At 54.5% G+C, this 25,626-nt stretch overlaps 2 protein-coding genes across 3 annotated transcripts in view; both read left to right on the plus strand.

Annotated features, from left to right (window-relative positions):
* DCHS1 (dachsous cadherin-related 1) overlaps positions 1-17,534 on the plus strand; it is a 35,234-nt gene extending 17,700 nt beyond the window's left edge. For both annotated transcript variants that reach the window (XM_073882987.1, XM_025848434.2), the window contains 19 exons: positions 3,883-4,071; positions 4,169-4,400; positions 4,540-4,776; positions 5,120-6,145; positions 6,365-6,558; positions 6,772-6,868; positions 6,956-7,113; positions 7,300-8,164; positions 8,259-8,498; positions 8,588-8,713; positions 9,354-9,563; positions 11,181-12,059; positions 12,179-12,292; positions 12,462-12,673; positions 12,762-12,916; positions 13,110-13,240; positions 13,356-13,639; positions 13,993-14,131; positions 14,465-17,534. In XM_073882987.1, coding sequence (XP_073739088.1) covers positions 3,883-4,071; positions 4,169-4,400; positions 4,540-4,776; positions 5,120-6,145; positions 6,365-6,558; positions 6,772-6,868; positions 6,956-7,113; positions 7,300-8,164; positions 8,259-8,498; positions 8,588-8,713; positions 9,354-9,563; positions 11,181-12,059; positions 12,179-12,292; positions 12,462-12,673; positions 12,762-12,916; positions 13,110-13,240; positions 13,356-13,639; positions 13,993-14,131; positions 14,465-17,076 — 8,100 coding nt within the window. In that variant the 3' untranslated portion in view covers positions 17,077-17,534. The remainder of the gene's footprint in view (positions 1-3,882; positions 4,072-4,168; positions 4,401-4,539; positions 4,777-5,119; positions 6,146-6,364; positions 6,559-6,771; positions 6,869-6,955; positions 7,114-7,299; positions 8,165-8,258; positions 8,499-8,587; positions 8,714-9,353; positions 9,564-11,180; positions 12,060-12,178; positions 12,293-12,461; positions 12,674-12,761; positions 12,917-13,109; positions 13,241-13,355; positions 13,640-13,992; positions 14,132-14,464) is intronic.
* Positions 17,535-18,277: 743 nt separating this feature from the next.
* TPP1 (tripeptidyl peptidase 1) lies at positions 18,278-25,319 on the plus strand. The gene is made up of 13 exons (XM_025894409.2): positions 18,278-18,436; positions 18,537-18,608; positions 18,869-19,008; positions 20,183-20,333; positions 20,544-20,671; positions 20,824-21,002; positions 21,180-21,378; positions 21,526-21,714; positions 21,946-22,015; positions 22,453-22,573; positions 22,657-22,815; positions 22,991-23,116; positions 23,285-25,319. The coding sequence occupies exons 1-13, from the start codon at positions 18,393-18,395 to the stop codon at positions 23,423-23,425; spliced, it is 1,719 nt and encodes a 572-aa protein (XP_025750194.1). The 5' UTR covers positions 18,278-18,392; the 3' UTR covers positions 23,426-25,319.
* Positions 25,320-25,626: the final 307 nt, after the last annotated feature.

Here is a 25,626-nt window from a genome sequence, read left to right on the forward strand (position 1 = left end):
GTGGGCTCAATGAGGGGCTCTGGGCAAATCTGGTATGTCTTTTGGGAAGATTGCTTTGGCTGCATCATGGAGTATGGATGCAGGACAGAAAACAGGAGGTAGGGAGGCCTTTTAGGAGACTAGTGCTTAAGGTCTTTACATCTCAGAAGTCCACCAGACCCCTGAGCATCTTTTCAGGGGCTGTCCGTTGGCCTAGACTTTAGGCAGTGCCTGGGCCCAGTTGACGCCTTGCCTTCTGGCTAGGGTATTTGCCTGCCTGCTGCTGTCCAGCTCCCACCCACTCTCCCATGTGTTTACTCTCCCTCTTGGCCCACGACCAATGGGTGATGGCTTCCAAATTTCTTCCTCACTAGTGCTTGAAGAAAGAGAGTAACTCTCCAGGGGGTTTCCTGGAGTTTTTACTCTTAGTAACTATAGGGAAGTAGGAGTAAAAATGCCCACTGTGGTGTTCATACCTGTTAGAAGTCTTAATATTGGATTCACTCAGTATACATTTATCAAGTATCTACCAAGTGCTAGTCATTGTCTTAGGGACAAAGAATACAGTAATGAATGAGTCATTACCCCCTGCTTCATGGAGTTTATAGTCTAGAGGGGAGATTCTTGTACAAAAAAATAGTTGTACTGCAATAAAAAAAACTTCAATAATGGGGACTTATGTGAGGTACAGATAGCCATCCCCAAAGAGGTGACCCTTAAGCTGAGACTCACAGGCTGAGCAGCAGTTTGTGAGGGGGCCAGAGGGTGGGTAGGGGGGCCCCAGGCACAGAGCAGTGGGAGAGCCCGATTTGTGCAGGGCTATAAGTGGCTCAGTGTCTGTCTCTGGAGTTCAAGGTGTGCAGTGGGAGAGTGGGAGGTGAGATGTGCAGGTAGGTCACACAGTGAGGAGTCAAGCCAAGCCAAGGCGTTTGAGCACTTCTCTTTAGAGAACGTTAAAGATTTTCTAGTAGAAGGGTAATATGATCATATTTGCTTTCTCAAAAGATGCTTTTGGTAGTCAGTAGTGGTTCATGACTGGGAGTGATTTTGCCCTCTGGAGGGGACATTAGGCAATGTCTAGAGACTTCTGATAGTCACAACTGGTGGGATGCTACTGGCATCTAGTGCACAGGGGCCAGGGATGCTGTCAAACATCCCATAATGCACATGACAGCACCACAACAAAGAATTATCTGGTCCAAACTGTCAGTCCTACCAAGGATCAGAAATCCTGGGGTAGAGGACAGATTGGAGGGTCAGACACCTATGAGAAAGGAATCACAATAGTCCAGGGGAGAGACGACTCAGGCCTAAATCAAGACAGTGATAATGGTGATGGAGAGGAATAGACAAATAGGAGAGATAGTGAGGATTTACTTAGTCTCCAGTTGATTGATATACCGGGAGAGGAAAAGGGAAGAACAGATTTCTGGCTTGAGCAACTGTGTGGATGGAAGAGTCATTAGAGGGGGTTGGAATGATCATGAGTTTAGTTTTGGACAGGTTGGATTTAAGGTGCCTGTGGGACATCCAATTGGAGATGTTGAGCAGGCATCTGGATGTACAGGTTTGGAGCTCAGAGGAGTGGTCTAGGTCAAAGTGCAGACAGTGGTCAAAGCCACGGAAGTGGATCCCTCAGTGGTCCAGAGGGAGCATGCAGAGTGAACGAGGCCAAGGAGAGATTCCAGGGAGCAACAGTGTATGAGAACAGGCAGGGGAAAGGGAGGCGGAGGAATCCGTGGAGGGGTTTGGCAGCGGGAGAAGCAGGAGACACCTGGGAAGGAGGTCAGGACGGGGTGGATGCAGTAAGTATGTGGCCTGGTAGGAACTTTAGAAAATTCACAGATAAGGGTCTTTATTTTCTCCCTGAAATAGTGCATTCGATGAGAGCTAGGGGTGGGTGGGGACAAAAGGAGAGAGATGAGTGGGAGAGGGAGCTGACCAAGGTTGGCCTGGGCAGCAGGGCTGAGAGCCTGCTGGAAAGGGAGACTGTGCATTTGCAGTGGAACCTCTAGCAGGAGCTGCACAGGGCGGGAAATTCACTTCTGCCTTGGTCATTTCCAGTCAGTGGCCCCTACGCCTTTTGGGGTCACTTCCTGACAACTTCCCCTGACCACTATTTATTGCTTTCTTCCTGCAGCAAGTCAGAGGGCAAAGGTCTTTAACAGCTTCTGGAGATGGTGCCGCAGCTGTGCTGCAGCCTGCCTGGATTGATGTGGGGGGATGTTTGTCTCCTGGGATATCTGGGCCCACAGCCATAGTAAAGAGTTGGAGCAGGATCTGTTTCCAGGGTTCAGCCATGGCAGGGTCTTAGTGTCTCTCTGGAGGGTAAACAGTGCCACAAATCACTTCTGTCAAGGGCCTGGGCAACAATTAGAAGTCCTTGGCTAGCCTTCTCTCTGAGGAACATTTTCTGGCTAAGAAGAGGGAACTCTCCAGCCTCCTCTCACAGCATGACATGACCCTAGGACCCCTGTATCCACAGAGAGTACTTTGTCACAATCTACAGCAGTCAACACCAGCTAACACACTGTCAGGGGTCTAATGTGCACCCAACGTATAAAATGTAGTTTGAAGGAAGGTTTTGTTGTCAGGGTAATCAGAATATCCACTTATTCAACAAATACACATAGAGTAACTGCTGTGTGCCTGGCCCTGCCCTAGACTCAGAAGCTTTCGGAATGATGTCTCCTCTGCTCTGGTTCTGAAATGTTCAGAGGCTCCTGACACTGGTGTCCGATAGTTCAACTTTTCCTGAGCCAGTCTGGGGGATACCCAAGAATTAACCAGGAAATCCTTCCCCTACTTCTTAGTTTTGAGGAGCCCCCTGGACTTAATGACCTTGACATCCCATAGACTTGCCATTCTCCCTCTCTCTTCCAGTGAGGTTGGCTTGAGAGGCGAGGAACGCCACAGGTGCATGAGCCACATCCATAAATTCACAGAGCAGACCCTGATCACTCCAGTGATTAGATCCCAAAATCAATCAGACCCAGCTCCAGAATGGCCAGACTCAGGAAAAAGCAGGGCTAGAACATCAGTACCAGTAATTCCATTGGTCATCTAGTTCTCTGCTCAGAGTGATTATGAGACTTGGTGATGGTCACTAACCCCACCTGTGGCCCACCTGGAATTTGCAGTCACAGCCCCAAGCACGCTCCTCTATCAGTGCAGGTGGTCCTCATCATGTGCGGATTCTGTATTTGTAAATTTGCCAACTCTCTAAAATGTATTTGTAACCCCCGAATCAATACTCATGGAGCTTTTGCAGTCATTCCAGGACATGTGCAGAATGATGAAAAATTCAAGTGGACTGATGTGCACATTCCAGGCAATGCTCTGCCTTCATGTTTCAGCTCATACTGTAAACAAGGGTCCTTCTGCAGTCTATTTAGTGCCACGTTTTTCACATTTTTGTCCCTTTTGTTTGGTGATTTTGCTCTTTAATATGGTCCCTAAGTGTAGTACTAAAGTGCTGCCTAGTGTTCCTAAGCACAGGAGGGCTGTGATGTGCCTTATGAAGACAATATATGTGTTAGATAAGCTTCATTCAGATATGATTTATAGTGCCATCGGCTGTGGATTCAATGTTAATGAATCAACAATATATATTACATTAGATGTCTTTAAACAGAAACACACATAAAACAAGGTTTATGTATTGACCTATTGACCAGTTGACAAAAATGTTGTGACCAGAAGCTCACAGGAACCTAAACCAGGTGGTGAGGTCTGAGGTGGTGAGTTTGGGTTTTGGCCCACCTCCTACTGGTCCCCTCTCAGTGTCCACCATCCAGAGACTCCGGCACCCAGCTGGCCCAGGGCCTGCCCCTCCTAACTGCCACTTAGCTCTGGCTCTTCTGTCAAAACGATGGGGCATCACTCACCCCAGCCTCTCCCTAGGTGACAGCCACAGATGCAGACAGTGGTCCATTTGGCCTCCTCTCCTATTCCTTGGGTGCTGGACTTGGCACCTCAGGGTCTCCCCCGTTCCGCATCGATGCCCACAGTGGTGATGTGTGCACAACCCGGACCCTGGACCGAGATCAGGGACCCTCAAGCTTCGACTTCACAGTGACGGCTGTGGATGGGGTGAGTGGGCAGACCGTGGGCCGGCTGGGGTGTTGGGATAGGGCATTCACCAGAGCCACATAACGCCCATCTGTCTTATGGCTGCCTGTCTCCCTAGGGAGGCCTCAAGTCCATGGTATATGTGAAGGTGTTTGTGTCAGACGAGAATGACAACCCACCGCAGTTTTATCCACGGGAGTATGCTGCCAGTCTGAGTGTGCACAGTACACCAGGCACAGCTGTACTGAGGGTGCGTGCCCATGACCCTGATCAGGGGCCCCATGGGAGACTCTCCTACCACATCCTGGCTGGCAATAACCCCCCACTCTTTGCCTTGGATGAGCACTCAGGTGAGGATCCTCCCATTCTCAGGGCTTGTCCCCAGACCCCTCTTCCCACCTACTTAAATGAAGTACTGCCCCCCTTCCCATAACCTTTCTACCTCTATGCTGTTTCCTTATACATCTCTGCTTCTATCCCTTCTCCCAGGGCTGTTGACAGTAGCCTGGCCCTTGGCCAGACGGGCCAACTCTGTGGTGCAGCTGGAGATTGGGGCTCAGGATGGAGGTGGCCTGCAGGCAGAGCCCAGTGCCCGAGTCAACGTCAGCATTGTGCCTGGAGCCCCTGTGCCACCAGTATTTGAGCAACTACAGTATGTCTTTTCTGTACCAGAGGATGTGGCACCAGGCACCAGTGTGGGCATAGTCCGGGCACACAATCCACCAGGTATCATTTATTATTATACCCATTTGGTGCTCTACCCGGCCACCCCAACATAACCCATCTCAAAGAACCCTAGAGTATCACACCATAGGTAGCCCCAGTACAAAACATGCAGGTTCAAATCCCCAACACACCCCTGGGAACAGTGCAGGCACTCTGCTTCATCCCCAGGCACATAAAGTATCACCGTAGTGCTACCCAGTGTCTCTGCCACCACCTGCCCCTCTCCTTAAGAGTTTGAAAGACACAGGTGTGGATGGTGCTTAGCCCTCCTTGAGATCAGAGTCTAGGCCCCAACTCAATAGGTGCCCCCATCTCTTTCTTGATTCCTCTCTCCTTCCCCTAGGTCGCTTGGGGTCTGTGACCCTTGCCCTATCAGGCGGGGATCCCCGAGGACTCTTCTCCTTAGATGGGGCCTCAGGGCTGTTACAAACACTTCGCCCTCTGGACCGGGAGCTGCTGGGACCAGTGCTGGAGCTGGAGGTGCGGGCAGGCAGTGGAGTGCCCCCGGCTTTTGCTGTAGCTCGGGTGCGTGTGCTGCTGGATGATGTGAATGACAACTCCCCTGCCTTCCCTGCACCTGAAGACACAGTGTTGCTGCCACCAAACACTGCCCCAGGGACCCCCATCTATACACTTCGGGCTCTGGACCCTGATGCAGGTGTTAACAGTCGAGTCACCTTTACCCTGCTTGCTGGGGGTGGTGGGGCCTTCACTGTAGACCCCACTACAGGCCATGTACGGCTTATGGGACCTCTGGGGCCCCCAGGGGGGCCAGCCCATGAGCTGGAGTTGGAGGCCCGAGATGGAGGCTCCCCACCCCGCACCAGCCACTTTCGACTACGAGTGGTGGTACAGGATTTGGGGACCCGTGGGCTGGCTCCTCATTTTGACAGCCCTACCTACCGTGTGGACCTGCCCTCAGGCACCACCCCTGGAACTAAGTTCCTGCAAGTGCAAGCTCAAGCACCAGATGGGGGCCCCATCACCTACCATCTTGCAGCAGATGGGCCAAGTAACCCCTTTGGCCTGGAACCACAGAGTGGTTGGCTGTGGGTGCGAGCAGCACTGGACCGTGAGGCCCAGGAGTTGTACACACTGAAGGTAATGGCAGTGTCTGGGTCCAAAGCTGAGCTGGGGCAGCAGACAGGCACAGCCACCGTGAGGGTCAGCATCCTCAACCAGAATGACCACAGTCCCCGCTTGTCTGAGGAGCCCACCTTCCTGGCTGTGGCTGAGAACCAGCCCCCAGGGACCAGCGTGGGCCGGGTCTTTGCCACTGACCGAGACTCAGGACCCAATGGACGTCTGACCTACAGCCTGCGACCGCTGTCAGAAGACAGCAAGGCCTTCCGCATCCACCCCCAGACTGGTGAGCACTGGGGCCCAAATTCTGAGACCTCATAGCCTCATCCTCAGACTGGTGAATACCCAGACAGAATCCCCAGACCCCTGCCATGAGGACCAGGACTGAGCCTGGACTTTCACCCTGGCATTCCCTCCCACACTCCCTAAACCCCAGCTTCTTAGCTGCAGGCCTCAGGCTGTATATCCCTAGCTACCCCATACATGATCTCTCCTGCACTCCCAGGAGAAATGACCACACTCCAAACCCTGGACCGAGAGCGGCAGAGCAGCTACCAGCTCCTGGTGCAGGTGCAGGATGGGGGGAGCCCACCCCGTAGTACCACAGGCACCGTGCACATCGCAGTACTCGACCTCAACGACAACAGCCCCAGCTTCCTGCAAGCTTCCGGGGCTGCTGGCGGGGGCCTCCCTATACAGGTATGTGAAGTGGCAGGACCCTGCCCTGAAAAAGTGTGAGAGGCAGTGGGGGCTCCCCACAGAGCTGTAGGTATAGGTAAGAGAGACTGGCTCTTGGAACAGGTGTAAGAGCAAGAAAGGGGCTCTGCCTGCATTCAAGTGAGGGGAACTTGACCCTGAGATAACTCAGGAACAAGAAAGACACAGCTGTAGGTGAGCTGTGTGTCCCCACAGGTACCAGATCGAGTGCCTCCAGGGACACTGGTGACAACTCTGCAGGCCAAGGATCCAGATGAGGGGGAGAACGGCACCATCCTGTACACACTAACTGGTATGGGGGGTGGTGTGGAGAGAAGGGAGTTGGTGGTGATGGCATGACCTGCCGAGCTCTCACCCTCCTTCCTCTACCTGTTCCCAGGTCCTGGCTCAGAGCTCTTCTCTCTTCACCCTCACTCGGGGGAGCTGCTCACTGCAGCACCCCTGATCCGAGCAGAGCGGCCACACTACGTGCTGACTTTGAGCGCTCATGACCAAGGCAGCCCCCCTCGGAGCTCCAGCCTCCAGCTGCTGGTGCAGGTACGGCTGCCCTTCCTTAAATCTGTCTACTTCTCTTTGGCCACCGCTATGTGCTACACCTTCACAGAGTCCTTATGCCCTCTAGTCGGGCTACTCTGACTACCCTTTCAGCTACCCAGTCGGCCAGCCCAGACCCGTTTTACACGGGTCCCACTGATTCTGTCCTTCCTCCTCGGTCCACAACAGGTGCTTCCCTCAGTTCGCTCTGCTGAGCCCCCACCAGATCCCTCAGAGCCAGACCCAGCGGCTCCAGTGCCCGTCGTGTTGACCGTGACAGCGGCCGAAGGGCTGCAGCCGGGCTCCCTGTTGGGCTCGGTGGCGTCGCCAGAGCCAGCTGGGGTGGGCGCACTCACCTACACGTTGGTGGGCGGCGCCGACCCGGAGGGCACCTTCGCGCTGGACGCGGCCTCAGGGCGCTTGTACCTGGCGCGGCCCCTGGACTTCGAGGCGGGCCCGGCGTGGCGCGCTCTCACTGTGCGCGCTGAGGGCCCGGGAGGCGCGGGGGCGCGGCTGCTGCGCGTGCAGGTGCGCGTGCAGGACGAGAACGAGCACGCGCCGGTCTTCGCGCGCGATCCGCTGGCGCTGGCGCTGCCGGAGAACCCGGATCCTGGCGCGGCGCTGTACACCTTCCGCGCGTCGGACGCCGACGGCCCGGGCCCTAACAGCGACGTGCGCTACCGCCTGCTGCGCCAGGAGCCGCCCGTGCCTGCGCTTCGCCTGGACGCGCGCACCGGGGCGCTCAGCGCTCCGCGAGGCCTGGACCGGGAGACCACACCCGCCCTGCTGCTGCTCGTGGAAGCCTCCGACCGGCCCGCCAATGCCAGCCGCCGCCGCGCAGCGCGCGTCTCCGCGCGCGTCTTTGTCACGGATGAGAATGACAACGCGCCCGTCTTCGCTTCGCCCTCGCGTGTGCGCATCCCCGAGGATCAGCCGCCCGGGCCTGTGGCGCTGCACGTGGTAGCCCGGGACCCGGACTTGGGCGAAGCCGCACGCGTGTCCTATCGCTTGGCAGCGGGCGGGGACGGCTACTTCCGGCTACACTCCAGCACCGGTGAGTTGAGCCCGGAGGAGGTTGGGGCGAGGGAGGGCGCTGATGGGAAGAGAGTGTTGAGGTTTCCTCCCAACCTGCCCCACCGCTCACCTAGGAGCGCTGTCCGTGGTGCGGTCCCTGGACCGGGAACAGCGAGCTGAGCACGTACTGACGGTGGTGGCCGCAGACCACGGCTCCCCGCCGCGCTCAGCCACGCAGCTCCTGACTGTCAGTGTCGCTGACGTCAACGACGAGGCACCGGCTTTCCAGCAGCAGGAGTACAGCGTCCTCTTGCGTGAGAACAGCCCGCCTGGCACTTCTCTGCTCACTCTGCGGGCAACCGACCCAGACCTGGGTAAGACCTGAGGGGATGAGTGGAGAGGGTCACGGGACAAGAAAGGCTATATTTATCCTCTGATCTCCCTTCATGCCGCCCCTCCTCAGGGGCCAATGGGCAAGTGACTTATGGAGGCATCTCTGGCGAAAGCTTCTCCCTGGACCCAGACACTGGAGTTCTCACGACCCTTCGGGCCCTGGATCGGGAGGAGCAGGAGGAGATCAACCTGACAGGTACACATTGACAGGACCCCCAAAAGCCTTGAGGTGTTGTAAGCACCAGTGTTACATGAGCAGCACCCCCAAACTCCCCTCTAGAAGCTTCCACCTATTATAGCACAGCTTGTTATGTTTTTGGATCCTTTTGGGGAAGCACGAGTTGGGCAGATTGCAAGGTGATCTGACTTTTAGGCTGTTGCCATTGTGATCACACAAACTCTTAAACACATAATGCCACGGCTCTGTCCTTTAGGATTCCCCCAGATTATACTGTGGCCATCTAACAGAAAAGCATGTTGATAGTACCATAGAAGTTAAGTGACTTATGCAAGCTAACACAGCTTGGAAGTGGTAGAGCTGGGACTTGAACCCACACCTTTTGATACTTTATTTAGTGCCTTTTCTGTCACATTACCACTAATCCAAGATACATCTGCCTTGCACTAAGTATGGGAAGTGGGGAAAAAAAAGTCTTCTGACATGTATATTTATGTGTGCATGTACACGTGCAGGCACCCATGTGCTTGCAGAGTGTGGAGAGATGGACATTTTCTGGTTCATATGTGCACCTGGTGAACATGTGTGAACGCTGTGTGGTGTGGGTTTATCCATGAATGGGAGCAGGCTACATTTTACTGATTTTGCTTCCCCACAGTGTATGCCCGGGACAGGGGCTCACCCCCGCTGCTGACCCATGTCACAGTGCGAGTGGCCGTGGAGGATGAGAATGACCATGCCCCAACCTTTGGGAGTGCCCACCTCTCCCTGGAGGTGCCAGAGGGCCAGGACCCCCAGACCCTTACGGTGCTGCGGGCCTCTGACCCAGACGTGGGAGCCAATGGGCAGCTGCAGTACCGCATCCTGGGTGAGAAATGTCCCACATCTGCTAATCTAGCACCCACAGCCTCAGTGTGTCTGGGTTTCCTTTCCCTTTTCTTGGTCTTCTACCTTTTCAATCATGCATATGTGTTTCTAAGTGTCTCTTTCTATGCCTCTTCAGCTCTTTATATCTCTCTGTTTCTCTGTTGTTATTTCCTGTTTCTTTTCTTTTTCTTTCTTTTTTTTTTAAGATTTTATTTATTTGACAGAGAGAGAGACAGCGAGAGAGGGAACACAAGCAGGGGGAGTGGGAGAGGGAGAAGCAGGCTTCCCGCCAAGCAGGGAGCCCGAAGCCAGGTTCGATCCCAGGACCCTGAGATCATGACCTGAGCCAAAGGCAGTCACTTAACCAACTGAGCCACCCAGGCACCCCTTCTTTTTCTTTCTTGTTTCTCCCTGTGGAGCACTTGTTCTCAAACTTTTTGGTCTTAGTAACCCTTAGTGTTTTTAATTTTTGAGAACTCTGAAGAGTTTTTGTTTATATGATATCAATATTTATTGATATAATAATATGATATTATAACAAACATGTAATATAGATACATATGTATAATAAACACATTACATCAATATTTAGTATATTAGATATTAAAGCTGAGAAAAATCTTAAAAACACCATTGTAAAACAGCCAGTGAAGTATCCTGCTTACTGTATTTCTTCATAGCCACAAAGAAATATTAGGGGTTCAAATAGTTTGTTGGGCAGCAGTGAGATTGCAAAGATTATAGCAGGTGTAACTAAAAATAAGCCAGTAAAAACTGAATGAGTCAGGGCGCCTGGGTGGCTCAGTTGGTTAAGCGTCTGCCTTCAGCTCAGGTCATGATCCTGGGGTCCTGGGATCAAACCCCATGAGCCCCACGTCATCGAGCTCTTCGCTCAGTGGGCCGGCTTCTCCCTCTACCTGCTGCTCCCCCTGCTTGTGTTCCCTCTCTCTCTAATAAATAAATAAAATCTTTAAAACAACAACAGCAACAAAAAATTGAATAAGTCTTTGAAAATACATGTTTATGGGGGCGCCTGGGTGGCTCAGTTGGTTGGGCAACTGCCTTCAGCTCAGGTCGTGATCCTGGAGTCCTGGGATCGAGTCCCACATCGGGCTCCCTGCTTAGCAGGGAGTCTGCTTCTCCCACTGATTTCTCCCCCTCTTGTACTTTCTCTCTCTCTCGCATTCTCTCAAATAAATAAATAAAATCTTTTAAAAAAAAGAAAATACATGTTTATGCTCTAAACTTTCTATCTATATTCTAGAAGACGTAAGAATTCGTAAGCACACATTCCATTACTATACAAGTGATGTCATCACTTGTCATGAAGCATTTCGACTCTACGTTTGTGAGATACTAAGAATTTAAAAAGGCATATAATGTTTTAGTATTGCTATGAAACTAGTTTTGATTATATACTCCCTGAAAGGAGTCCCCAGCCCATACTCTTGAGAACAGCTGCTTTATAGTATCTTCCTTTACCATCTGTGGTTCTCCTCTCTTCCTTTCTCCCAGTTTCTCTCTCCTCCACCCCTTCCCATTTGCTGTTGCCTGTATATCACCCTCACTCCCGTGGGCTGACACATCTTTGTCTATGTGCACATGTACTTCTCTGCAGATGGGGACCCATCAGGAGCCTTTGTCCTAGACCTAGCTTCTGGGGAGTTTGGCACCATGAGGCCACTAGACCGAGAGGTGGAGCCAGCATTCCAGCTGCGGATAGAGGCCCGGGATGGAGGCCAGCCAGCTCTCAGTGCTACTCTGCTTGTGACAGTGACAGTGCTGGATGCCAATGACCATGCCCCAGCCTTCCCTGTGCCTGCCTACACTGTGGAGGTTCCTGAGGATGCACCTGCAGGGACCCTGTTGCTGCAGCTACAGGCTCATGACCCTGATGCTGGGGCCAATGGCCGTGTGACCTACTACCTGGGTACAGGTGCAGCAGGAGCCTTCCTGTTGGAGCCCGGCTCTGGGGAATTACGCACAGCCACAGCCCTAGACAGAGAGCAGTGTCCCAGCTATGCCTTTTCTGTGAGTGCGGTGGATGGTGCAGCTGCTGGGCCCCTGAGCACCACGGTACCTGTCACCATCACAGTGCGTGATGTCAATGACCATGCACCCACCTTCCCCACCAGTCCCCTGAGGCTGCGCCTGCCCCGCCCAGGCCCTAGCCTTAGCACCCCGACCCTGGCTCTGGCCACTCTGCGAGCTGAAGACCGTGATGCTGGTGCTAATGCTTCCATCCTATACCGGCTGGCAGGCACGCCACCTCCTGGCACCACTGTGGACTCTTACACTGGTGAAATACGTGTGGCCCGCTCACCTGTAGCCCTCGGCCCCCGGGATCGTGTCCTCTTTGTCGTGGCCACCGACCTTGGCCGTCCAGCTCGCTCTGCCACTGGTGTGGTCATTGTTGGGCTGCAGGGGGAGTCTGAGCGTGGACCCCGCTTTCCTCGGGCTAATAGTGAAGCCATGCTCCGTGAGAATGCACCCCCAGGTGGGTCCTCAACCATGCCTCCCAGCTTTGTATCCCTGGATGGGCTGGGGTTACTCACTAAAAATGTCTGGTAAACTCCCTCAGTGCTCACGGTCCAACCAATACCATCCTCTCTGCAGGGACTCCCATTGTCTCCCCTAAGGCTGTCCATGCAGGGGGCTCAAGTGGACCAATCACCTACAGCATTCTCAGTGGGAATGAAAAAGGGACATTTTCCATCCAGCCGAGTACAGGTAAGGGGCAGGAGCAGGGGCTCTGTGAGAGGACAATCTCCTGGGGGTGCTCCTCTTTGGGCCCGAGAAGGCCCTGGTTGGGGAGGGGCTGCCTTTGAGGAAGGGGCATCAGAGAGGGAGGCTCCAGGGCAAGCAAGGGCTGTCTGTGATGCTTTCTGCCTCCCCCCAGGAGCCATCACAGTTCGCTCAGCAGAGGGGCTGGACTTCGAGGCCAGCCCACGACTGCGACTGGTGCTGCAAGCAGAGAGCGGGGGAGCCTTTGCCTTCTCCGTGCTGACCCTAACCCTGCAAGATGCCAATGACAATGCTCCCCGCTTCCTGCGGCCCCACTACGTGGCCTTCCTGCCTGAGTCCCGGCCCTTGGAGGGACCCCTGCTGCAGGTGTGGGATGTTATGGGAAGATGGGGGGCAGGGCTGGCTAGACTTGTCTGTGGCCAGCCCAGTGCCAGCAGCCTCCTCCTCCCACCAGGTGGAGGCAGATGACCTGGACCAAGGCCCCAGTGGACAGATCTCCTACAGCCTGGCCGCATCCCAACCAGCACGGGGTTTGTTCCATGTAGACCCAGCCACAGGCACTATTACTACCACAGCCATCCTGGACCGTGAGATCTGGGCTGAAACACGGTAAGGCCTGGCCCTATAGGTTCCAAGACCCCATCCTGGCTCCATCCAGTTTCAAGCCCTGCCCTGAATCCCTCTCAATCTCTAGGCCACATCCTGAGTCCCCCAGGCCCCCGGTCTGTCGTGAGTCCTCCTAGCCCTGCCCAGGGTTCTCCCTTATCCCCAGGCCCCACCTCTGATTGTGCTTTGTGTCCAGGCTGGTACTGATGGCCACAGACAGAGGAAGCCCAGCCCTGGTGGGCTCAGCTACCCTGACGGTGATGGTCATCGACACCAATGATAATCGCCCCACCATCCCCCAGCCCTGGGAGCTCCGAGTGTCAGAAGGTGAGGGCTCGGGAAAGTGTGAGGTAGAGAGGGTGGTAGGGCAGCACTTTACCCCACCCTGGGGCTCCAGGGGTGTCTTGGACCATGCCAAACACACTTGTCCCATGTATTGCAGACGCACTGTTGGGCTCAGAGATTGCACAGGTAACAGGGAATGATGTGGACTCAGGACCGGTGCTGTGGTATGTGCTGAGCCCATCTGGACCCCAGGATCCCTTCAGCGTAGGTCGCTATGGAGGCCGCCTCTCCCTCACGGGCCCCGTGGACTTTGAGCAACGTGACTGCTATCACCTGCAGCTGCTGGCACATGATGGGCCTCATGAGGGCCGTGCTAACCTCACAGTGTTTGTGGAGGATGTCAATGACAATGCACCTGCTTTCTCGCAGAGCCTCTACCAGGTACTGATGCCCCCAGCTGACCCCGCACCTGGGCCCGGGGTTGTTCACGTTGGAAGGAAGTAGCAAGGCTAGAAGTGTCTGAGGTGGGCTGGATGTTGGAACTGACCTGAGGATGGAGCCCTGGGGATGGGAGGGTCCCATCTCAAACCATCCTTCCAGGTCCTAGGGACTGTGTCCAGGTTCTTCATTCTGTGCCCAGAAATGGAGGAAGGTGGGCAGTTTGAACACTGAGTATGGGCTTCAAGCTGGCATGGATGCCAAGCAGGGCTCATGGGACCAAGCTCCAGAACATAGGCTGAGTGGACAATAGGGCAGCTGGGAAACAGCCATAAACACTTGTCCTCACTCCTCAGGTAACACTGCTTGAACACACACCTCCAGGCAGTGCCATTCTCTCAGTCTCTGCCACTGACCGGGATTCAGGTGCCAACGGTCACATTTCCTACCACCTAGCATCCCCTGCTGAGGGCTTCAGTGTTGACTCCAACAATGGTACGTCCTTCCCAGGATCTGACCCCTTATCTTTGACCATGACGGGCCATATTTTGACTCCATTCCTAGAATTTGCCTGAATTCTTAACTCCTGGATCTCTGACCCAGTGAGAACATTTTCCCTCCTTTGTCTCTGTTTTAAGCCCTGTCCTGACCGCATGTCTAGAAGCCGTTTCATGAATCCTGGAGACCATTCCATAAATTCCCAGCACATAGGCCATTCCCTGGAGTCTGACTTCCAAGGCCATTTCTTAGGCCCCCAAAGGATCACCCCTCTACTCACCTACAGCCTCTGCTGAATGCATATTTCTCTCCATCCCCTTCTCATCTCAGGGACTTTGTTCACAACAGTGGGGACAGTGGCCTTGGGCCAGGAGGGGCCAGGAGTGGTGGACGTGGTGCTGGAAGCACGAGATCATGGGATGCCAGGCCGGGCAGCAAGAGCCACAGTGCATGTGCAGCTACAGGACCAGAATGACCACACCCCCAGCTTTACATTGCCGCACTACCGTGTGGCCGTGACTGAGGATCTGCCCCCTGGTTCCACCCTGCTCACCCTGGAGGCCACGGATGCCGATGGAAGCCGCACCCATGCCACCGTGGACTATAGCATCATCAGTGGCAACCGGGGCCGAGTCTTCCAGCTGGAACCCCGGCTGGCTGAGACTGAGGAAGGTAGTGGACTAGGCCCCCGGGCACTGGGCTGCCTGGTGTTGCTTGAGCCTCTAGACTTCGAAAGCCTAACCCAGTACAACTTAACTGTGGCTGCAGCTGACCGGGGGCAGCCCTCTCGCAGTTCAGCCGTGCCTGTCACCGTCACTGTGCTGGATGTCAATGACAACCCCCCTGTCTTCACTCGAGCATCCTACCGCATGGCGGTTCCCGAGGACACACCTGTTGGAGCTGAGCTGCTGCATGTGGAGGCCTCTGACGCTGACCCGGGTCCTCATGGCCTTGTGCGTTTCACCCTTAGCTCAGGCGACCCTTCTGGGCTCTTTGAACTGGATGAGAGCTCAGGTGCCTTGCGACTCGCCCGCCCCTTGGACTGTGAGACCCAGGCTCGACATCAGCTTGTAGTGCAGGCTGCCGACCCTGCTGGGGCACACTTTGCTCTGGCACCAGTGACCATCGAGGTCCAGGATGTGAATGACCATGGCCCAGTCTTCCCACTGAGCTTGCTCAGCACCAGCCTGGCAGAGAACCAGCCTCCAGGCACTCTTGTGACCACTCTGCATGCGATTGATGGGGATGCTGGGGCTTTCGGGAGGCTCCGCTACAGCCTGTTGGAGGCCGGGCCAGGGCCTGAGGGCCGTGAGGTATTTGCACTGAACGGCTCAACAGGGGAGTTGCGGGCACGAGTGGCCTTTGACTATGAGCACACAGGAAGCTTCCAGCTGCTGGTGGGTGCTGCGGATGCTGGGAATCTCTCAGCCTCAGTCACTGTGTCCGTACTGGTGACAGGGGAGGATGAGTATGACCCAGTATTCCTGGCTCCGGCTTTCCACTTCCAGGTGCCAGAAGGCGCCCGGCGTGGCTACAGCCTGGGTCATGTGCAGGCCACAGATGAGGATGGAGGTGCCGATGGCCTGGTGCTCTATTCCCTTGCCACCTCTTCCCCCTATTTTGGTATCAACCAGACTACAGGTGCCCTGTACCTTCGAGTGGACAGCCGGGCACCAGGCAGCGGAACAGGCACTTCTGGGAGTGGAGGCCGGACACGGCGTGAGGCACCACGGGAGCTGAGGCTGGAGGTCGTGGCACGGGGGCCTCTGCCTGGTTCCCGGAGTGCCACAGTGCCCGTGACTGTGGATATCACCCACACTGCACTAGGCCTGGCACCCGACCTCAACCTGCTATTGGTGGGGGCTGTGGCGGCCTCCCTGGGAGTTGTAGTGGTGCTTGCACTAGCAGCCCTGGTCCTAGGGCTGGTGCGGGCCCGTAGCCGCAAGGCTGAGGCAGCACCTGGTCCGATGTCACAGGCAGCGCCCCTGGCCAGTGGCTCTCTGCAAAAGCTAGGCCGAGAGCCACCCAGCCCACCACCCTCAGAGCACCTCTATCACCAGACTCTCCCCAGCTATGGTGGGCCAGGAGCTGGAGGACCCTACCCCCGAGGTGGCTCCTTGGACCCTTCACACTCCAGTGGTCGAGGCTCAGCAGAGGCTGCAGAGGATGACGAGATCCGCATGATCAATGAATTCCCGCGTGTGGCCAGTGTGGCTTCTTCCTTGGCTGCCCGTGGCCCCGACTCAGGCATCCAGCAGGATGCAGATGGACTGAGTGACACATCCTGCGAGCCACCTGCCCCTGACACCTGGTATAAGGGCCGCAAGGCAGGGCTGCTGCTGCCAGGTGCAGGAGCCACTCTGTACCGGGAAGAGGGCCCACCAGCCCCTGCCACAGCCTTCCTGGGGGGCTGTGGCCTGAGCCCTGCACCCACCGGGGACTATGGCTTCCCAGCAGATGGCAAGCCGTGTGTGGCAGGTGCACTGACAGCCATTGTGGCTGGTGAGGAGGAGCTCCGTGGCAGCTATAACTGGGACTACCTGCTGAGCTGGTGCCCTCAGTTCCAGCCACTGGCCAGTGTCTTCACAGAGATTGCCCGGCTCAAGGATGAAGCTCGGCCATGTCCCCCGGCTCCCCGTATTGACCCACCACCCCTCATCACTGCTGTGGCCCACCCAGGAGCCAAGTCTGTGCCCCCTAAGCCAGCCACCACGGCAGCAACCCGGGCCATCTTCCCACCAGCCTCTCACCGCTCCCCCATCAGCCACGAAGGCTCCCTATCCTCAGCTGCCATGTCTCCCAGCTTCTCACCCTCACTGTCTCCTCTGGCTGCTCGCTCACCCGTTGTCTCGCCGTTTGGGGTGGCCCAGGGCCCCTCAGCCTCAGCACTCAGCGCAGAGTCCGGCCTGGAGCCACCCGATGACACAGAGCTGCACATCTAGCTGTGGCCCAGGCTGGGCCCCGACCTGGGATGCGCACAGCGTCCCCAATGCAGGCCCCATCTGAGCCTGCCCTGGGCAGCCTCGGACCATGATTGACCACGGGGGAGGCCAGCTCCCCATCCTAAACCCCTCCAGTGGGGGCAGGTCCCACATCTCACCCGGCCCCATCAGAGCACAGTGCCACAGAGGCTCTGTTGAGTACTGACCTGGGGCCAGGTCCAATGTGGGGAGAAATATGAAGGAGGCAGCAGCCCTGGGTTCTCCTCAATGAGGGCTTCCTGCCCTGCACCAGCACTCTGAGGTGGAGCTGAGACTTTATTTATTGGGGGGTAGGGGGATGGGGGAGGTCCCTCCAACCTATTTGGGCCCAGCTCCTTTGGGTTCCACTGACACCCCTGCCCCTGCACAGAACCAAGTGCCAATTCTCACTCTGGAGCCTTAATAAACTGCAGTTTGTATCCAGTGTCCGGCTGTATTCTCTGGGGGCCGTGAGGTGGGGGGGATGATTGCCAGGCATCTGATACATTGTGGACACCTCAGGGGGCACAGAGGAGTGGTGGACACGGGCTTCTAGGATGGGGATGGCACTGGGAGCCCAAGCCTAGCCTGAGGCTGAGTGTCACATGTCTGCAAGTTGGCCTTTCCTACTCACAAGGGCTGGGAAGCCAGACAGAAGGCAGACAGCAGGGGCTTCCCTAAGGCACTGACATAGAGAGGGGTTGGCTGGGTGAGGAAAGATCTTGGGGATGACCAGCTCTAGGCCTGAGGGTCCACATGTAACAAGAGTTCACGTCTCTTGAGCCTTTGCCACACCAGGCTCTCTGCTGAGCAGTGTGCCTGCTTTATCTCTGTACGTGTTCACTGCAATTCTGTGAGGCAGAGCACTTTAAATATAGCCGCTTCCGGATTCTAAATGAAACCTAGGCTCCGAGAGGTTGGGTTCTTTCCCGATATCATACAGCTAAGGAGGAACCCTGGTCTGTGGGTCCGTGTGCCCAGAGCCCCTTTCTTAAGCACTGCCCTATACCCCTTGGTGACTGCCAGCTGGACTCCGGCAGCCGGGGCGGGGGTGGGGAGGTGGGGTGGGGTTTGGAGCCCGGGACAAACCCAGTGAGGGCGGGGGTGGGGGCGCGTCTGGAGCCCGGGACAAACCCGGTGCTGGCGGGGCCGCCGAGGAAGGATCGGGTGGCAGCCCCACCCATCTCCAGCATTTAGGACCACCCATCTGAAGGAGGAGACAGCACCGGCACTAGTTTCCCCGCAGCCGCGTGGTGGTGGTGCTGGTGGTAGACTATAAGGTTCATGTGATCTGTCACATGACAGCGGATCTCCAGAAAGGCAGAATGAGACTCCGAACCTGGTGAGAAATTAGGGGGGCCCGGGGAGGAGGGGATCGGGTTGGAGGGTGGGAATACAGTGGCAGCCCGGCCCCTGCTGAAACCCGCCTGCCGCCTCTGCAGCCTCCTCGGGCTCCTTGCCCTCTTCGTCGCTGGCAAATGCAGTTACAGCCCGGAGCCGGACCAGCAGCGAACGTGAGTTGACTTAGCACAGACCGGCCCCTTCCCTATGTCCTGTCCTGTGCCCACTGCCTTGGCCCAGCCTCCCTCACCCCCTTACCAGCTCCTGGTACCCACTCCATAGTCTTATCCCCAGGTTCCCAGGCTCCGTACCCAGTCGTTCACCGCCTGTGAGCCATATCTGCCTCTGGGATCCTACCCCATGAACCTTCCATGACTAATATTTCCCATCCCCACACTAACACAGACCATGTTCCTGACCTTTGACCCTGCAGGTTGCCCCCAGGCTGGGTGTCCCTGGGCCGTGTAGACTCCGAGGAAGAGCTGAGTCTCACCTTTGCCCTGAGACAGCAGAACGTGGAAAGACTGTCTGAGCTGGTGCAGGCTGTGTCGGATCCTGGCTCTCCTCGTTATGGTGCCTATTGGAATAGGAACTGGGGCTGGGAAGTGGGATGCAGTGAAGGGACCCAGGGCCGGGCTGAGTGTGGGATGGCGCACATAACGTCATGGTCATGCTCTTGGTGCTTAGGGAAGTGGTGATATAGGACAGTTGAATGGCAGTGGCCCTCGTTGAAGTTTCTGAATAAAAAAAAAAGTGAACTGGAAATAAACTGTCCAAAACTCACTCAAATTCCTTCCCCCAAAACTTCCCACCTATGTTTATCAGGCTAGAAACCTGAAAGTTAAGAGCACAGGCTGTGTGATCAAATCTGGATTCAAATTCTGCTACTACTTACCAGACACATGGGAAGTAGTATCCAGTACAGATAGGTGCTCATTAACTCAAATTCCTCCCCCACCCTCAAACCCATGCCCATTTCCTCCTCCAGTCAGACTCTAGAGCTGTCATCTCCAGTTCTGGCTCTGAAAGAGCCTTTGGAATCCTCTGCTTTCTACCATTGCTTGTTATTGCCCATGCATTTGTTTATTCTTGCACCCAGACTGCTGCCCAGTCCTGAGTGGTTCACCCCACTCCCCACCCGGCCCCCTAATCTGCTTCCAAACAGTGTTCTGCTCCAGTGGTCATGCTGGATAGTGTCCCTCCCCTGCATGAAGCCCTTCATGGTTGGGTGGCAGTGGTATGTGTGTGAGGGGGCAGGCTCAGATTCACCCCGGAGCTGTGTACATGGCACTCTGCAGGAAAATAGTGACTCACCATCACGTTAAGCTTAAAATCAACAAGTACAAAGACTGGAACTGAATTAGATGTCACTTTATAATTGGTTCTGAAAGTTTTGAAAACTTTTACTGGAAATAAACTTAATATGGGAAATTTTAATTTTTAACCTCATTTGTTGTTTATAATTATGGCAATACATGTTCTGATGCAGCATTTGCAACCTTCTGGCCTTTAGGGTAAATTCTTATTTCTGGCCATGGCATTCCAAGTCCCCCTAGCCTTTTCTTCTCCCGGCCCCCAAATATAGCTTGCACCTGCACAGCCTGCCTTTTTGCTAGAAAGTTCCCACCTATCCCTCAAGACCCTGTTCCAGGTTCCCTGGGAAGTCCCAATGTCCTGGCTGAGGTCCAAAATGGGCAACTTGGAAAAGCAATGAATGAAGGCAAGATCCTCTACTGAATCCCTGCAGGAAAATACCTGACCCTAGAGGATGTGGCTGAACTGGTCCGGCCATCACCACTGACCTTCCGCACAGTCCAAAAATGGCTCTTGGCAGCTGGAGCCCGGAACTGCCACTCAGTGACCACACAGGACTTTCTGACTTGCTGGCTGAGTGTCCGGTGAGAGGGAAGGATTGCCCCGTGGAGGGTACCAATCATCCCATCAGGGAGATGAGTCACCCCAATGGGAGAGAGCTGAGAAGCTGGTGGGAGCTTGTGGGTGAGAGCTAACACACAGGGAGACAAGGATGAGCAGTAATGCTCAGGTAGCCTCCTCTGCTCTGGTCTGTGCTGCTTTCTGACCTCTGTTCTCTGATCTCTGACCTCCAGACAGGCTGAACTGCTGCTCTCTGGGGCTGAGTTTCATCGCTATGTGGGGGGACCTGCAGAGATCCATGTTATAAGGTCCCCACGTCCATACCACCTCCCGAAGGCCTTGGCCCCTCATGTGGACTTTGGTAACACCCAGTGGGGTCGGTGGGGTTTGAAGCAGGCAGAACCAGGGGCTGGAAAAGTTTAGGTGCCGTGGCGGGGGTTGGGGTGGGATCAGTGGTAAAGTGGGGGTTGGAGTCTAAAAGATCTCCTCCTCAAGCCTGACCCCTCCCCACAGTGGGCGGGCTGCATCGCTTTCCCCCCACATCATCCCTGAGGCAACGCCCTGAGCCACAGGTGTCAGGGACTGTTGGCCTGCACCTGGGGGTGACCCCATCTGTGATCCGTCAGCGATACAACTTGACAGCACAAGACGTGGGCTCTGGCACAACCAACAACAGCCAAGCCTGTGCCCAGGTGAGCCGGGCAGAGAGCTCCAGGGTCCTGACACCCTACCCAAGATGTTTCCCAGGCTGGGGCTTCCTCTCTGACTCCTCCCCTGGGTCTTCACCCCCTATCTGGAATAGTGTCCCCTGCCGTGACCTTGGGGCTGCATCCTCTGACCCATGATACCTGATCTGATTCCTTCTGTAGTTCCTGGAGCAGTATTTCCATGACTCGGACCTGGCTGAGTTCATGCGCCTCTTTGGTGGGAAATTTGCACACCAGGCATCAGTAGCCCGTGTGGTTGGACAACAGGGCCGGGGCCGGGCTGGGATCGAGGCTAGTCTAGACGTGGAGTACCTGATGAGTGCTGGCGCCAACATCTCCACCTGGGTCTACAGTAGCCCTGGTACTGCCAAGGGGACTGGTGGGTGGGGAGAGGGGTGGTCGTGAGTGGTGCTCACTGCTCCCTCAAGGGAATCCCATGGGCTAGAGGGAGACCGAGACAACCTCCCAAAGGACCACCCTTGTGCTCCTCCCCTCCCCGCAAATCCAGGCCGACATGAGTCACAGGAGCCCTTCCTGCAGTGGCTCCTGCTGCTGAGTAATGAGTCAGCCCTGCCACACGTGCACACCGTGAGCTATGGGGATGACGAGGACTCCCTCAGCAGCGCCTACATCCAGCGGGTCAACACGGAGCTCATGAAGGCGGCCGCTCGGGGTCTTACCCTGCTCTTTGCCTCAGGTGACCTCCTATTCTAAACTTAGACCCTACCTCAACTCAGGAGTTTTGACCCCAAGGAGACCCTTGTGATCACTGACTTACAATCTGAACTCAGTAGGGACTACTAATCTGATCTCTAAACTCAGACCTCTTGCAGTAATGACTAACTCTTGAATTTCTTCTCTGACATCTGAACCCACATATCAAGCTCTGACCAATTAATCTGAGTGCTAAACTTGGTCTTTCTCCCAGGTGACAGTGGGGCTGGGTGTTGGTCTGTCTCTGGAAGACACCAGTTCCGTCCCAGTTTCCCTGCCTCCAGGTAAGCACCCCAGCCCACCACTTACTTACCTGTGACCACCAATCTTCATCTACAGCTACATGATCTAGAACTTTGCCTTGACCCCACCACGTGCTCCTGTAGCTAAGACCTCAGTTTAACCAGCTCTGGTTGCTGCATTCCCTTCTTCCTACATGTCTAGGCCCCATGGCTTCTGAGTGGAATGCAGTTCCCAGTATTCCTCTTCTCAGTTCCCAGGCATTTTAGTAGAAGATTTGGTGAATGTTCTGTAGACAGAAGTGTGCACTGTCACCTCAGGCCATGCCTTGAGGGCTCAAAATCTCTTAGTCTTTCCCATGTACCAGCTTCCCCACAGAGTTCAGCCCCTCTAGCAAAGCGAGCCCACACTTACCCATCTCCACACATTTTGGAAGTCCCCTTGGGACCCGTACAATCTGAGTGCTGTTTTCTGCTTTCAGCCCCTATGTCACCACAGTGGGAGGCACATCCTTCCAGAATCCATTCCGAGTCACAAATGAGATCGTTGACTACATCAGTGGTGGTGGCTTCAGCAATGTGTTCCCACAGCCTTCATACCAGGTGTGTGTATGTGTTTGTGTGGATGGATGGGTGGGAGGGATCCTCAGTTCAGCAGACAGTACTCACTCAACAACATCTTTCAGGAGGAAGCTGTAGCCCAGTTCCTGAGCTCCAGTCCCCACTTACCACCATCCAGTTATTTCAATGCCAGTGGCCGTGCCTATCCAGATGTGGCTGCACTCTCCGATGGCTACTGGGTGGTCAGCAACAGCGTGCCCATTCCATGGGTGTCTGGCACGTCGGTAAGAATCAGCCTGGCTCCAAACCCCTGACACTCAGGAACTATTCTCACCCTCTACTAAGACTTTGCACCCAGAACCCCTGACTCCTCAGAGACCTCTGATCCTTTCAAACATCCCTCCCCCAAATCCAATCACTCTGAACCCCTAACTTCTACTTACACCCTCACTCTTATAGGCCTCTACTCCAGTATTTGGTGGGGTCCTGTCTCTGATAAATGAACATAGACTCCTCAGTGGCCGCCCCCCGCTTGGCTTTCTCAACCCAAGGCTCTACCAGCAGCGTGGAGCAGGACTGTTTGATGTGAGTATGGAAGGGAAGGGTGTGGACATTTTCATGAACATGGGGAGTGCAAAGATGAACTTGGGGGCAGTTCTGATGGGGTCCTGAAATGTAAATACAAGGTAAGGGAGCTTAGTCTGTTAGTACTGGTACAGACAGGCCCAGATCTGATGCCCACCTTCTCCCTAGGTAACCCATGGCTGCCATGAGTCCTGTCTGAATGAAGAGGTGCAGGGTCAGGGTTTCTGCTCTGGCCCTGGCTGGGATCCTGTGACAGGCTGGGGCACACCCAACTTCCCAGCTCTGCTGAAGACACTAATCAACCCGTGACCCTTTCCTGCCGGAGAGTGAACCTATCCCCTGCCCCATAGCTGGTGGCTTAGTCCCTTATTCTGCACTATTGGAAGCCCTGCTGAACCCTCAACCATAGACTGCTGCAGACAGCTTATCTCCCTAACCCTAAAATTCTGTGAGCTTGACTTGACTCCCAACCCTACCCAGCTCCATCATGCTCAGGTCTCCCTACTCCTGCCTCATGTTTCTCTACAGATGCTATAACTAGTATTGTTTGGTGCCCCCCAAACCCCCCTATTTCACCCTCCCCATTTCTTCTTTCTCTTTTCAACCGAGCTTTTTCAAAGAGTTGTCTATGCTCTCTGTGTACACTATTTCACTTCATGTTCTCTCCTCAGTTCACTGCAGTGAGACCTCTGCTCTCACTTTTTCCCTCTTTCCTCCCCTGACAATGACAGCAATGGCCGTCCTGCTGCTTCATCCAGTGCACTCTTCCCAGTCTTTGCTTTATGGGCTCTCTGTCACAGCTGTCCACTGCCTCTCCTTCTTCAGCATTCAGGGCTTAACTTCTTTTCTGACCATTCCCACTTCCTCCTTCATTCCCTCCTCTTCCTTCTCTTTCTCTTCTTCCTCACTGGATGTTGGTATACTTGATTGCTTCATCTTTACTCTTTTGCTCTTCTCAATCTACCCAGTGTTCCCTGGAACAAGTCAGTCACCTGTATCCGCAGCTGTCACCATCTCACTAAATCAGACTTCCCATCGGATGATGATTGATACCTCAAATGCAAGGTGTATGACACTCAATACTTCGTCTCCCTCCTTCCCAATTCCAGACCATTCTCTGTGTTCCTTCTTGGTAGATGAGAATATGCTTCTTCCAAGCAAGCCAGAAGCCTAAGTATTATCTTAGACTCCCTTCTCCTTCACCTCCCCCTCCCTATTACCACTGTCAATCAATAAGTCCTACTGATTTCACTTCTTAAATATATCTTTATCAATCCACAAGTCCTGCCAATTACATTTCCTAAGAATATCTAGAACTCATTTACTTCTCTCCATCTCTACTGCTACTAAATTCGCTTAGAACCATATTTTCTCTCCTCTGAATTCTAGGAGGCCCTTGAAAAAGGGCCTGTCTGTCCATAAAACCATTTTTCCAGAGTAAAATGCAAATCCCATCAGGTCATTTACTTAAAACCCTTCAAAGATTACTGATGAAGTTGTGGCTTTTTGCTCTGACTCACAAACCTGATCTTTTCCTTGCTGTTTTTTCCTGAGTAACGAATTGTTTATCCTCCCTTGTTCTCCCTCCCCCTTCCTCCACTTCCCCACTTTCACTTTTGCTCAAGATATCCTGTGCCCTTAACATGACCCCTGACTCTTTGCCTGGTTGGTTTCCAGGATTCTTTGAAGACCCAGCTCAGAAGTCTTCTCCCGTGAACGTTTGGCTCTCTGAAGCTAGTTGATTTTGGTATAGCAGAAAATGATTTGGTGTAGCAGAAAAATCCGATTTTTTCAAACCAAACATTGTTTGATTCTTGGTTCTGATGTAGACTAGGAGAGAGCCTTGGACAAGTCCATCTCCCTGAGTCTTTTCCCTCCTCTGTTAAGTGGGGATATCAGTACCTGCCTTTAACAATAATCAGGGAATAATTAAATGGAATACAGTTGATAGAGTGCCTGACACAAAGAAGTAGGCAGCAGATGTTAGTTCCCCTTCTCCTTTGCACTGCATACTCTGTGTCTACCTCTAGTATTTTAACTCCAGCATAGTATTGAAAATGCCAGTTTACCTCTTTGCCTCCCTTTGAAGACTCTTGGTGCCTAGAGGACTAGAGTGTTGTCCTACCGAACTTTGTACTCCCAGGCCCTAGCTCAGGATTGGCAAGTAGGAATTAAATAAATGTTTGTTGCGTTGAAAACCCCACCCTCACTCGTGATTTTGCGTATGTTGCAAACATGTGATTTTGCATACTCAAGCTGAAATACCTCCCTTCCTATCTACAGCAGCACTATTCACTCCCCTGCTGTCCTCACTTCTCCAGGCAGCTGGAGGGGAGTGGGGCTTTCCAACCCTTAAAAGGCTGAGTAAGGGAACTAGAAAGGATGCAGACTGGCAGGCAACCTGTGGTTGAGGGGTGCCCCAAAACAAGGTCTTTAAGCGCCAGGTTCCCAGTGGGGTCCCAGACCCGCGGAAAAGCGTCCTAGACATTGATGGTTGACGTCCCGGCGAA

The sequence above is a fragment of the Callorhinus ursinus genome, unplaced genomic scaffold (assembly GCF_003265705.2).
Source record: "Callorhinus ursinus isolate GAN/ISIS: 27379988/994484 unplaced genomic scaffold, GSC_fseal_2.0 scaffold49, whole genome shotgun sequence".
NCBI lineage: Eukaryota > Metazoa > Chordata > Mammalia > Carnivora > Otariidae > Callorhinus > Callorhinus ursinus.

Excerpts from the sequence above, each read along its gene's own strand:
- TPP1 (XM_025894409.2), top strand. The coding sequence starts at position 18,393 with ATGACAGCGGATCTCCAGAAAGGCAGAATGAGACTCCGAACCTG. Across the intron at positions 18,437-18,536 it reads AGAATGAGACTCCGAACCTG|CCTCCTCGGGCTCCTTGCCC; the intron begins GTGAGAAATTAG and ends CCGCCTCTGCAG. Across the intron at positions 21,003-21,179 it reads ACAGCCAAGCCTGTGCCCAG|TTCCTGGAGCAGTATTTCCA; the intron begins GTGAGCCGGGCA and ends TTCCTTCTGTAG.